This window comes from Thunnus albacares, chromosome 9, assembly GCF_914725855.1.
Source record: "Thunnus albacares chromosome 9, fThuAlb1.1, whole genome shotgun sequence".
Classification (NCBI taxonomy): domain Eukaryota; kingdom Metazoa; phylum Chordata; class Actinopteri; order Scombriformes; family Scombridae; genus Thunnus; species Thunnus albacares.
Window position 1 is genome coordinate 30,747,392 of NC_058114.1, and position 14,544 is coordinate 30,761,935.

Consider the following 14,544-nt stretch of genomic DNA (forward strand, 5'->3'; position numbering starts at 1 on the left):
TTTTATGGCAATCCAATCAACAGTTGTTGAGATATTTCAGTTTGGACCAAAGTGTTGGACCGACTGACAGACATTGCCATCCCTAGAACCATGCTGGTAGCCAGCTAAAAATATAATTGGAGTGTTACAGAATTGTCCACTATTAACATTTTTGTCTGGTGATAAGGTTGTTGCATAATCATAGGCAGGCTGTATTCTTACATTGTGTTAGCAGTGTCATTGAAAGTGTCAGCCAGACTCTAACCCAGTGTATTTCCCATTTGCCAGCAGCAGATGTAACAGCAAAGGTGTTAAATGTTCTCTGGTCCCAGCCTAAAGACTTACTTTAAGAGCTCCTACTGAGCTGTAAAAACTCCCTGATGATGGCACGCACTGACCTGAAAAAGCGCAAAACCACCACACACTCAGTGGGAGCTCAATAAGCGCCACAACTTCTGCATGAGGCCACAAGTGTACACACTTGCATCCGTTTTGCCAGTGCAACCTCACACAGCAGTCATAGCATGACATGAAATCCATCAAAAATGGCCAAAGGATGTAAACTTTTAGGGAGTGAATACAGACACAGCTGAAGCGTGAAGGTGAGAGGAGACTCTTGAAATATATTTATTTAGTCTTTTTTAATCAAATAGGAAGAGAGCAAAAGGCTCCACAATAAATTTTAAATGACATGATTTAGTTTACACAATTGATAACCACTGAATGCGGTGTGATATTTCTAATTCTACTTTTTTTTTAAGGGAAGTACTATTTTAGGATATTCTATAGAGATCAATAGTAATATGAGCTGCTAGACTTCTACAAGTGAGACCAAGCAGTGACATGATCAAAATATCACATTCAGATATATCTTATCATTGGAAGCACTGGCTATAGTTTCAAAGTTGTTGTGCATTTGATTATAAATTGCTGCTGTGAATTCCCCACTCACCAAAAGTAAATTGCCTCTTAATTGCTCTTCTTTGGGACCCTGAGCTACATGTGCACAGGTAACAATGGGACAATAGTACTCAAGTGTGTTAATGTTGGCGATATCAACTATAAGTTCCATCACTGCACTCAGTTAAGCCGATATTATGCAGCAGCAACAATAATGCTACACAGGTAGGAACACAAGTTGACTATTGAATATTTGAAATAAAAGCTTTATGTAATGCTTAAATTACTGTTATATTTAGCATTTTGAATATGCTGTATGTATGTTTTAACTCACTTGAAATACTGTGACAGAGTAATGTACAAAACCATTGAAAAAGCAAATACTGTACACAAACAAACACTTGAGTCAACGTCGTTTTACAGAGGAGAGAGAAAAAGCATGAAAAAAAAATATGTTGAGTGTTTTATTTTCTCAGAAGTCTGGCAACAGCAATAAAAGTTTGATCTCCGTATCTCTCTTGCTCCCCTGTTCTTTTTCCATATTTTTCTTTCGACCATAAAAGCAATGTCTCACTTTTTCCCTCGGCTTTACCCTCTATTTGTATGCCACTTCAGTAAGTCTTTTTATCAGCTTTTCTAGTTTTACAGATTTATTCACAGTCAATTGCAGTAATGCGCATATCCACCCACCCCAAGAACAGATGTTAACTGCGTGTTAAGTCTGTCTACGATCAAGAAAATTGTATTAACTGGTTGTAAAGGAGTGGTCCACTTAGAGTTTTTTCTTTCTTCCAATAATGTCACAATTTATTCAAGATTTATTCCCTCAGACCACTCAAGTATGTTATCCACTACACATGTATCTGATGGCTGCTAAATCCATTCATGGCATCTGGACACATCTCATTATCTAATACAAATCATCAAGCAGGGTACTGAACTATATATAATAGAGATGTATAGCAATACATCATGAATTCGATCTTACCTTTTCAAAAAGAGCCTCTGTGCTAAGACCAAAGAGAAGAGCACTTACTGGGCAACCTTGACATATTCTTCTTCTGTTCTGAAAGGCTGGTCATAAATCTCTATTCACTCTGACTCTTGTGTGTAGTTGAGATGAAATGGGAATCACACAGTACAGTCAACTCAAAATATGAATGTTTTTTTAAAATGCAACAAAATAAACTCTGTGGGTGAAAACGGATGAATTAATAAAAATGAAATGATTATTTTAAGATGTGGCACATACACACACACAGCTATATGGAACCCACTGTACTAAACAACATGAGACTTTTCATGTCTTCATTTTAGCACTCTTGTGCTCAATCCTGGTCCAGAGCTTGACTAAATCACTAGGAAACAGTGCCCACCCAAATATCAGTTTAAATTGTGACCTAACACTGAAATGAATATGCGTCTGAGTCATCAACACACATCATTGGATGAGATTAATATTCATTACAACTGTTATTTCCATTCCTGGTATTCTACTATAGCTATGTTCTGATTAGAACGATGCTTCCCCTTCCAACAAGCACTGGCTTTATCACTGGGGATGCTGAATAATTATGCAGGAAAATACTAAAAACAAAATACCAAGAACAAAACAAATTAAAGAAGAACAACGCTTACTGTGACAACGAGCAGGATTCCTTTCAGCAGGGTGAGCATTGAAGTGACTGGCTGAATGATTGTGTGGGCCAGTAAGATAGCGAGAGTTAGAATCCAGGTGAAGGCCGGGATCACATAGATGTGGCTGTGGAGAAAACATACCAACTGTCATAAATGTTTTTATTTATGTTCACATGGTTCATGGCTTTTTTCTTGAACATCCCTGTCATCTGCAGATTCTTCATCAACAAACGGACACTGCCAGACTGTCAAACATAAACACAAGCAGTCTGTATTCAGTCAGCAATATTTTTCGCCATTTGGAGTCTGTCCATCTTTTGCAAGGATTACATTAATATATTACTCTTCTTGGCTTTTTACTCACAAAGCTTTTATTACGCTTACGAGTAACGAGTGTACTTGTCAACTCGAGGGCTTCACCTGGTTCAGTGTCACCTCTGTTCTGCTGTGTGTGCAGCAACAGAGGAGAAAGAGTGAGCCAGGTGAAGCACTCGAGTAGATGATAACTATACTTGTTACATTACTGTAAGTGCAATAAAAGCTTCACGAGTAAAAAGCCAAGAAGAGTAATTTAATCCGTACAAAAGATGAACAGTCGATGGGGAATTCACTGAATTTACAGGAAATGTGCTATATTGTGATATATATCATTATCGGGATATGTGATTTTGGTCATATCGCACAGCCCTATTTAGAAGTTTTAAGGTTTTATTGTTTAACAACACTGAATCCAAGTAGATTTACTTTGCCTTTTTTGACACTAATCTACAAAGTGATTGCGATAGATAGGCCTTTATCAGCTTTGCACAATGGACAGTAATTCTTCTTTGCAAAACTGCTTAAGCTCTGCCAGGTTTTCTGGCCACAAATTCTTGACTGGATTGAGATCAGGACTCTGACTAAAGCCATACCAGGACATTGGCATTGTTGTTTTTCTCTCAAGTCACTGTTTTCTTGCAGACTGCGCCAGGTTTTCCTCCAAGATTTTCCTGTATTTTGCTGCATAATATGACAGCTAAAAAGCTAAATTTTGGTTTCATCAGAACACAGAACTTTCTTCCAGCTGACATCAGAGCCTCCCACATCCCTTCTGGCAAACTGTAGCCGAGACGTTGTGAGGTTTTGTAAGAGTGCCTTTCTCTCCCATAAAACTGCAACTGGTGAAGCACCCGGGCCAACTGTTGTATGCAGTCTTTCCAATCTAAGCCCCTGAAGCTTGAAACTCCTTCAGAGTTGTCACAGGTCTCTTGGTGTCCGTCCTCACTAGTCTCATTATACAGTCACTCGGTTATTTAGGACAGCCTGCTGCAGATTTACAGCTGCGAGATATTTTTTTCCTTCTCTGAAAGATAGATTTAACTGTACTTCAAGGGATGTTAGGTGATTCGGATATGTTCATGTATACATCCCTTGACTTGTGCTTTTCAATCACCTTTTCACAGAGCTGCTTGGGGCATTCCTCTGTCTTCATGGTTTTAAGTCTTGTCACAATACTGACTCACCAAAAGTTGGACCTTTCAACTACATATACAGGAGATGTATTTATACTATCAACTGAACTCCCTCGACTACACACAGGCGATCTCTATTTAACATTTACATGACCTCCAAAACCAAAAGACAAGACGATGACGTGACGATGGTGTGTCCTATTACAGGTGGTAAGTATTTAGTACAAGTATTAAGCACTTTATATTTGTAACTAATTTAGATAAATTAGTAGAGATCTGCTTTCACTTTGATGTTAAAATGTCTTTTTTGTATTGATGTGAAAAAAAACACATTAAATCTACTTTGATTTAATGTTGTAAAAAACATAAAAACCTAAAAACTTCTGAGTATGGTGGATACTTGTGTAGGCACTGTATGATTAGTTTATAAGACAGAATGCTAATAAATTAGTACAAATTTGTTCCACTTCGACCAGCAGCAATATTAAAATTCTGATTACACATCAATGCATCAACAATTAATATACAATGATATATAATAATGTTATACTCAGACTTTTCCTTTCAACACTTTAACTACTATTAGTGCAGGTAGTGACTGTCTCTTTTTCTAACTTATTGAATTTCAAGCAGTCTAAATTCTTGCTGCTTCTTCTTATCCTAGATATCATATTTATGCTGTACGGTGTTCACATTGTGGTGGTATTGGATGTGCTGCATAACAAACCAGATGTTTGTTCTCAGCAGGAGAGTGACAGTAAACCCTACCAACATTGATGCCTATTGATCCCACAGAAGTAACAATAAAAAGATGTATGTTCCTGAATTTTTTGTTGACTTTATGTTGAAGCATCTGGCCAAATGATGAAGCCACATGTTTGTATGATTTCTAATTGTATGACCTCTTGTAATTAAACTTTTGAACCTAAAATTTTGCTTTACCAGGGGAAACATATGCAGATTTGCAAATTTTACTTTGGCTGAGAGGGAATGTAGAAACTGATAACTGCTGATGATGTAATAAAAATGACATAATAAGTGCACATCATTATTATATTATGGGTTATTAAAATGTTGTGCGTTAACATTTTACATTAAAACACTATTAAAATGACAATGTAATAATGTTATTATATGCAAAAAATTCAGTTATTTGCTCAACATTTGTATTACATTACTGGCATAGTTATTTCACATTATCAGTTTCTACGAGGAGCAACTCCCTTATTTGGTTTTAAACCTACTTATCAAGTATACGATTTGCTGCAAATGGTTATTTTTAATACAAACTGATATTAAAAAGGTAGTCTTATAAAACTAAGATGTTATTGTCAATAATCAGTTCATTATGCTAACTATCACGAGTCAGGATTATAAGATTAAGTTCACCAGCTGTAGAAGAGAAGGTGAGCTTATATTCATTTTAATTAGACAGGCCCTGTCGGGAGCGTAAACAGGAGAGGGGGAAGTGGGCCAGACTACATGCTAAGCTAAGCTTAGCTTCAAAGTTTCCTTCCCTGGCATCTTCTTGGCTAATGTCCAATTGCTGGAATAAAATTAAAATTAAAAAAAAAATTAAATAAATTTCAGGCTATTCTCTCAGAAAAGGCTGGAGAACTGCTATCTGCTAGTGTTTATGGAGAGCTGGCTCAGCAGCCTCGGTTATCGAAATAGCGGGCCACACAGCCTTCCATGTCAACAGGACAGTGGACTCTGGCAAGATCTATGGAGGAGGTTTGAATATTTATGTCAATAACTCTCTCTGTGCAATAATACAGTGATCACCGAGAGGCATTGCTCTGCTGACCTTGATTCTATGCAAGCCTTTTTAATTGCCTAGGGAGTTCACAGCCACTACCATCACCGCTTTGTACATCACCCCACATGCTAATGCTAAGGTAGCACTTAAGCAGCTAACAGGCCAAACACCCAGACAATGCCTTTATCATAGGACGTGATTTCAACCACAAAAACCTCAGGACTGTATTACCTAAATTCTACCAACATGTATCCTGCCCCACTAGGGGACAAAAAACCCTGGACCACCTTTATACAAATATTAAGGACTCAGACAAGGCTACTCCCTGCCCCCAACTTGGGCAGTTTGACCACCTGTGCCTGTTCCTGGCCCCAGCCTATAGACAGAGGAGTATTTTTACACATTCAGCTACCCATGGCTCTCATATCAACATTAATGAATATTCATCCTCTGTGCTATCCTACATCAACGTTTGCACTGAGGCTGTCACAACAAAAAAATCAGTGAGGTCCAGCAGCTGGTCTGTGTCATAGCACGCACATTGTAAACAATCCCATTGGCTCATGAGTCTGACAATTTATAACATATATGTTAGATGCAGCTGTCACTATTTTTTTTTACATCATCAAAGTCCACAAACGAGATAGAGAATAAATGGGAAGTGAATCTCCCTCTCTCTCTCGCTCTCTCTTTTTCTCTTCAAAAACTTGGATCTACACAAATCACACAAATGACCTATTTTGGATTCGAAACACAGATTTTCACGGAAAGGTGACAATTGTGCACCCCTGGTTTTAAAGTTGATATAAATTTAGCATTTTTCAACCTAGCACTGAACACTGTTGAAGGAATATTAAGACCAATAATCTGGTCCCTGAGTTGAGAAGGTTTCAAACTGAAGCTAAGTGATTCTTCAAATCTTGCAAAGCTCTGTGAGGTTTGTTTCCAAGACACCCAGTATTTAACAGCAGTGGGACTGAGAGGAGAGTTTCTGTGCAGGGACCTGCAGTAACCTATTGATTGCTGCCCCTTGGGGAGGGGGAATACGTTGGTTTATCCAAAGGAGGCAGCCCAAGGTTTTTTCACTTCAGTAACCCTGACTTCCCACTCCCACAACGCATCGCAGCATCTCCCCTGGCGCTGAGCAGGCCGATAATGAAGCTCCCAGGCGTGCCGATGAAGCAGTCCGACCGACTCGCAGAGTGTGAATAATATTATTTGGGTTAAGTATTTATTGGGGCATGACAAAATAAATTAGTCCTGTTAACTGATAAAGGTAATTATAGGCTTGGGAGAGAAGAAGAGGAGGTTTGAGGTGGGGGGAGAGACAACAATCACTTTAAGAAATGGTTAGCAGCACTGCATTGATTCTTGCTTCAGTAACTTGAAAGTGCTGGAGTTGTCCACGACACCAATATATTAATGTACTTTTCAGTTGAAACAACTTAGGTGAAAACACAGCAGTATTTATTTTATTAGCTGCATGACCAAACAAAAACAATATGAGGAGTTTTCTGATCTGCCCTCCCTAGAGGTTAAGGTCTGAGCTCGTAATTATCAAGCATCTCAAAAAAGAAAATACAAACCAACTGGCCAAAAATTCTTCATAGAGAGATGATTTCAATTGTGTGATGATAATGAGCTTTGTAAAAGATGCATTTCTGACAAAAACTGAATAATTATTGTGTTTGTCTTTGTGTGGGAATCAAAGAACACATGCCATCTCTGCAGAAACACCCAACCAACAGTTTCTGCAGTAGTAAATCCACAAAGCAATGGCTGATGACTGACTAATGGAAGAGATGTTGGCTGATGACCACCACACCACACTTAATTACAAAATGTAAAATCTAATGTCCTCTTGTATATTATTTATTAATTTCTAATTATAGCAGGGTAGTAATATTTGACAGATATTTTCATATTTTATGGTGTTTTTCTCCAAGACTGAGTGCCATTCCAGAAATGATTTCCCCCACCTCTGTAGGGAACACCAGTTAACAAAGGGTGTTGCTGAAAGGGCATTTGGACAGTGGAAGAGAAGAGTTTGTGTTTTCTATAGAGACATGTGCCACAGAGCACGGAGGATTTGCAACATCGTTGCTGCATGCGTGTGTATGACACAGCATTATTACAGGAATCATAAACTGATGTGATGGATAGGGCTGACCTGGGTAATTTCACACAGCTGTATCAAATTACCAAGTAAATATACATTTTCAGTAACCATGTGAGTGGCTTTGCCAATGTTTACTAAAATTTACCCAGAGGAAAACTATAATACCTAATACAAAATTTCTACTTTGCAGCTCTGAATGTTGTAAAACAGCAACATCACACTCTCTTCCAGGAGTAATCCCACTTGCTGAAAGTCCATATAGGGAGCTTCTTAATTTTTAAGTCCTACTCTGAGATAGGAGCATTTGTATTCCTACTTTAGGGAAAGATCATGATTAAAACAAACCAATGTAGACTGTTATGAGATGGTACAAGATGGGACATGACAGTCATTATTCATTCACATGACCACAAGAAGTTGCTTATGAAAAACACAAACACTGATCATTTTAAACATTTGAATAAATGAACAATACTGTCATTTTTCTCCAGATATTTTTCTCCAGTGATGTACCATCACAAGATGGTAAAAATCATAAGAAACTAAGACAATTCATACACTGAATACTGTTAATATGCCAACTTGGTGATGCAAGAGAAAATAAATTCAAAATATTTTTAGACAATTTTAGTTTAGTTTAGAAAAATTGTTTTAACATTTAAGGTTCAACAGGATCAATGCTTGATGTGACTTTTGTCTTGCTCCTTGTCGGCTAAAAGAATGACTATTTGTTAGGATCAGACAAGTACTTTATATCTTGAAAACCTGAACAAAAAAAAAAGTTGATTCATTTAGTACATGAATGTATTTAGAAATACTGACTCGCGTTGGCCAGTTAGTCCAGTTTACCGCTTTGAAAGTAGCTGCCACAGTTTTAAGTGAAGTGAGTTACCGATGAGAAGGCTTTCAGCTAATTAGTCAATTAGTATTCATTAGAAGAAAGATTTCAGAATGGTGTTAGTCATCTAACACAAACAACAAATATAAATAAATAAATCTCTATCTGATAATGGTACATTTTTGCCTTAGGAAATATCTCTGCTGTGTATGTGTGCTTTAATTAAAAGGACTGCTGTAAGTCCATGCAATGCTTTTACAGCCTCCCACTAGTGTGCAGCTATCATGTCTCAGGGTTGCATCAGTTTTTAAAACATTTAATTTCAAGAAAAATATTTTATTGTGAAATCTTGTAGCCTGAAGCAATAGTTGCCTGAACTGACAATTGACTTTCAACTTTTTGCTTACTGAGAAATGAAAGTGGGAGTGATGAGTCAGACTGATGTGTGACACAGATAGCAGGTTATAGTTGATAATCACTGTCTGTAAGCCATCGGTTAACCTGCAATGACACATGCTGGATGATGATGATTTCTAAGCATATTTATTGTTTCAATGTTTTTTTTACTGTTCAGGACGGTGTTTTTGTTAATTCTTTGCTTAAAGAGTTTCTCTACAATTTACTTGTTAGAATGACTCAATCTGCATCACACACTACCCTGAGGAAATTTCTGTTTTGTATTTAGGAGGAAAACCAATTGCAGAACCACAGTGACTCACATGTTATACAAGAGCCAATCTAAGCCCCCACGACACACTGCATATGTGCTATACAGTGGACATTACTCTACACTATAACTACACTTGTAAGACTCGTGCTAGACTCCAAACAAAGTCATCAGAATAGCAGTGAAATACTATGAAGTTGTACTGGTCAGTATTAGGAAACACAGAAACGACTTGGTTGTGCATGACATTACTGTAACCAATCAAAAAAAGATTCATAATGTTTCAGTTTTTGTGAACCGGACATTTCATTAGTGTTCCTCTAATATTTTGTTTGCATTTTTTGAACATGTTTCCAGAACATTTTGTCTTGTTTTAACAGTCTTGCAGCATATTGGACCTGTTTTGGCAAGAAGGTTTGGCCGGGATTTGGACAGTGTCTCTCCATCTCAAGAAGGAGCAAAATTAGTTTAAAACACTGATGGATGTAATTTATTTTTTACAGTTATGTATAAAATTCTCCAACAGCTACTGGGCTCTGAAGATTTAGAAAAAATCTGGATTCACTGTGCTCAGAGGCTAACAAATTTCTTATTCAGTCCTTTTTATTAGTTATGTGCACACATTCATGTAAATTGGATTGCCATTTTTTACCAGCACTGATTGTTGTGGGCGATGTTACCATCAGGGATGGAGTTCTTTTTCATCAGATCACCCTCATCAAATGATATCTTATTTTTGAGATTCCCTCTGCTGTCAAAATAAAACCCTGCTGATATCAGTGCTGGCCCATGTCCTTTTGGAGTATTCAGACTAATATGCATACAAAATAAGTCATTAACAGATGCTTGAGAGGAAGATTCCCTGTCAAAGTGTGTGAAATAGTTATACACAAACGAAAGGATGTACATGCAATTCACTTACAGTAAATTTTACTGAACTATATATGAACAACACAATATACAACATATTTATAATATGTACAACAGCACGCTGGTGGGGGAAAGGATGGTGGGATGGATGGTTTTGTGTTGGGGAGTGGGTCGGGGTGGGTAATATTACAAAATTCTAGAAAAGTTTTTGAGTGCATTTTTTCAGTACATTTCAACAACATGCACTTCTGCTGTGGGAGGAGATTCATATTATGTTTTGTTTAATAAAAACCAGAAGAACACAGTGTTGACCTTTCATTGGTCACAGTAAGTGAAAATAGTAGGAGACAGTGGTGAGGACATGATGTTTCCTAGTCTAAAATCTTCCTTTTAATAGTTTGCATAAAATATTTTTGCTAATAATTATCAGTGCCAGTGTGTGAGAGGAATGCACATAGCGAGGATACTGTAGCTCATTCAGCACTAGTGGCAACTACCACAAATTGAGGCTGACTTTAAAGTGCAGTGTCACAGATGGCCACTAGATGCTGGCCCCAAAACTTAATATAGCACACACTGTACATGAGTCATTTTTTGATTTTTGACATACATGTAAGCCTTACTTACAAATTTACTGCCCTCATTTTTTATAAATGTATTAAATGAATTATTCTTATGTAGCCAGTTGACCATGTGGTAGAGTGTGTTTTCGGGGCTATTTGCTGTTTCTTTTTGTTTGGGTGGCACTGTCACTTTAAGACCAGTGTAAGGGTAGATCTCATGAGAGTACAAAGCTCCCATGAGATTTTATGCACCAGGAACCTGTAGTGCCGCGAAACTAGTGACTGCGAGGTGTGTATTTATCACTTTGTGTAGGAAAAATATCCTGTTTTATCTTGTTAAAACACAAAGATGATCAGCAGCATCAGTGGATAAGAGTATAATTAAGCTAGCCGACTACATTCAATGAATGATGATTCTCTATTCTTCTCAATTTTTGTAGATTGTTAAAATGTCATGTGTGTGTGTGATATCCCCATCACGCTGAGGCCAAACACTGAACCGCAGTGAAGCGTAAGTGGTGATAAAGTAAACTGATGGATAGACTCATAGCGTCATAGGGCTGTATGCTGACTATTTCACTAATTTGCCCTTTTTGTATGCTTCTGCTGAACTTAGAGGGGAGATAGAGTGCCGTCTTGAGTCCCAGGTGTGTGTGTCTGAGCGCGCAGGCTGCACACTGGAGTGCAAGTGAGTTCATTATTTTCAATCTAAAAGTGTATTCTGAGTTCATGTAAGAGTGGTTATAAAATATATTTTGTTTATGAATATATATTTTTCTGAATGAATGTAATATACTGAATGGTAACGACAAGTTGAGTGGTTGAGCAAATGTATTTATTTGGTTTGTATTTCTGTGTTTTATTTTATTTATTTAGGAAGCCAGACACTACTGTTGTCTATAGATGCTTCATGTCTAGAGTTCATTAGATTCAGTTTTCTGTAGGAAAGCTTGAGCTGGAGTCTGACCACTATTAGCGTTAATGTAATGTGACATTCCAGGTGGCCTAACTGCACCATTGTTGTCAGCACAATAGTAAATGGTTAGGAGCTAAAAGTCAACATCAAATTTTCATCAGGAAAGTTTTTCATAGGAGAAACATCTGCTTCTTTATTGTTTTTCCTGATGTGAATTAAGTACAAAACACAGGAAAAGTAATATAATTTTGTTATCATTGTGATTATCTCAATCCCTCAAAATTACAGTGTTAACGCTGTTCTTTATTGAGTGCAGTTGGGGAAATAAAGGACCCACAATAAGAATTGTGCCCTGTGTCCGGTTCCATCGTTTATGACCAGGCTACACTTCAATGAAATAAAATAATTCTCAAATAAACAAAACATACTGAAAAAAAGTCTGAAGTCTGTGTCTTCACTGTGCCTGTTAAACAACAATGAAAAAAACTGGTCCATGTTTAAACCTAATGCTGACGTCTGAAGTGTGTTATATTGTGGAATAAGATGATTTTTCCAATGCCCAAAATCACTGATGCTGGTTCACAGTTAAATACAACAAAACAAGTCTACAGTATTACTGTAAGAAAAAGTTCATCATCAATGACAAATGCTTATATCAGATGTAGATAATTAATGCCTCAGTTACTTGTCAGAAAGCCAAAATGAAACTTTTGGCTGTTGTCTAGTTAATGTACTCTCTGCAGGCCGATGTCTGTTCTCGGACAAAGATCATTTGTGAGGTAAAAGAAGCATCACTATTTAACATTGCTTGAAGTTTCAAGTGGGCAGTGTGTTTTGTAACTTAACAAGGCCAACAAAGTGGTGAGTCTTTCCTAGTTAAATGATGTTGCTGCGTCACAGCAGTTAAACTTTCATTTCATTTCATATTACATCAATAATTTGAGCAATTACATGAATGTTGAAAGGTGCACACAAATGGATTTGATTGGGGATTCAAAAGGATTTGGATTTGATGAGCGGATTCAATACTGGATTCACATTCGATAAAATGCAAACTCCCAAAAATTACTCAGTATAACAAGGAAGGACAATCACAGTTTAATTGCAGTAATTTATCTCATTTTCAGCTATTTTAGACTTACCTGACATGAAAAAGAGCTGCGTAGGCCTCACTGCCAGCTAAGACATAACTAATTCCAATAGAAATACTGGGAAAAGATAGAAAAAGAGAAGGATAAAAAGTAGAAAAGAGAGACAGGCAAAGGAAAATGGGGAAGGAAAAGGAGATAAAGAGAAGTTGTTAGGTGTCAAGCTGTGATTGGTCTATCTATCATCTACTGTCCTCGTTACTTATCTCCAACATAAAGTCAGAAGTTGAACAAGCACCCCGGCGTTGTATTAAATGTGCTTCATCACTAAGCCTGAGGCGATAAATAGCTAAGAGATTTAATTTTAAAATCATCCCTTGTTTACAGCACTGTGCCTTAATCCTCCATAAATTTTCTATTTTACATATATCTGTTGAAAACACAAGTTGTCATTGGGGGCTACTTCCAAGCAAATGTTTTGATTGTACTGTAAGCATCACACACTCATATCAAGCCAGGAATCTGTTTGTGAAATGCTGTGCTTTCATAAAGGAACTCAATGCTGCTGAACATTAGAATCGGGTGTTTTACAGTAGGCTTCAATCCGAAGTGAATGACAAGACAGGTTTTTGTAGCTCAACATCTGTTCCGTTCCTTATAACTTTAAGCCTCTGTAATCTCTCAACAGTTGGTTGTTGAGAGTGCAAATCCATTAGCAGTTTTCCCAGACAGCTAAATGTTATTTTAGAGAGCTGACTTACACACACTCAAATAAATCTCCTCTCTGTCAAATTATAAAAAGGAAATGCCAACACATTTATGATGTTTCAAGCAGGTTAGTCCTTTCATCTACAGCAGTCTAAGCCATATTCCTGAACAGGAATTACTGATCAAGGCTTGAAAGAAAAGCACCCAGAGTGCCTAGGATGTCAAAGTTGTATTAAGATGATTCAAACTCAACATGAGGCTGGATCTCTTCCATTGCAAAAAGAATATAAAGGATTATCAAGGTTAAAGGGCATATGCACACTCTGACACTAAATCATTTTCCCTTTTACTCCCCAAAATAGGCTAACACATCAACACATACAATGATATTTTATGATGGTTAACACGCGATTCAAAATTCTCTCGGTTGGGTTGAGGTCTGGTGACTGTGAAGGTCATAGCATATGATTCACATTACTTCAGACTATTCAGTGACTTGTGTATGGAAGCATCTTGAATTGTTACTTAAGTCCTTCATTCAGGCTTTCGCCAGTAATTCCATTTTTTTCATACTATACAAAAGTACACAGTACGTACATATATTAGATCAAAGCATGTAGACCTAATACATGTACACAACTCTATTATGTACTAAGTAAAGTTAATCATGTTTGCCAGCAAAATTCTTGGTATTTCTAAAGATGTCTGATCACTATGAACTGTGTTTATTCAAAGTGGTATGAGTGTGAATACATACATTTGAGTGTTGAGTTTACATTATTATTATCATTATTATCGCCCACTCAGATTACATCATTACGTGTGTTATACAACAGCTCCACTATGTAGGGCAGTATATAAAGATCAAGGAGCGCCAAGGGTAAAATATGCAGGTCATGTTTTGCGTGTGTGTGTGTGTGTGTGTGTGTGTGTGTGTGTGTGTGTGTGTGTGTGGTCGAGCCTCGGCATTGATCGACCACTAAGCCTCCTTGAACACAATGAGGGAACTATCGATTGGCCAGGTGTTACTGAGCTGCTCGCACACTGA

The 14,544-nt window shown here is 37.3% G+C and overlaps 1 protein-coding gene across 2 annotated transcripts in view; it reads right to left on the reverse strand.

The window, feature by feature from the left end:
* The window catches only part of si:ch211-51h4.2, an 86,630-nt gene that overhangs the window by 53,301 nt on the left and 18,785 nt on the right, over positions 1 to 14,544 (reverse strand). Inside the window, exons 7-8 of one of the 2 annotated variants that reach the window (XM_044360579.1) lie at positions 12,843 to 12,908; positions 2,518 to 2,641 (exon numbers count right to left, since the gene is read on the reverse strand). In XM_044360579.1, coding sequence (XP_044216514.1) covers positions 2,518 to 2,641; positions 12,843 to 12,908 — 190 coding nt within the window. The remainder of the gene's footprint in view (positions 1 to 2,517; positions 2,642 to 12,842; positions 12,909 to 14,544) is intronic. The other variant, XM_044360580.1, reaches the window with a different exon arrangement.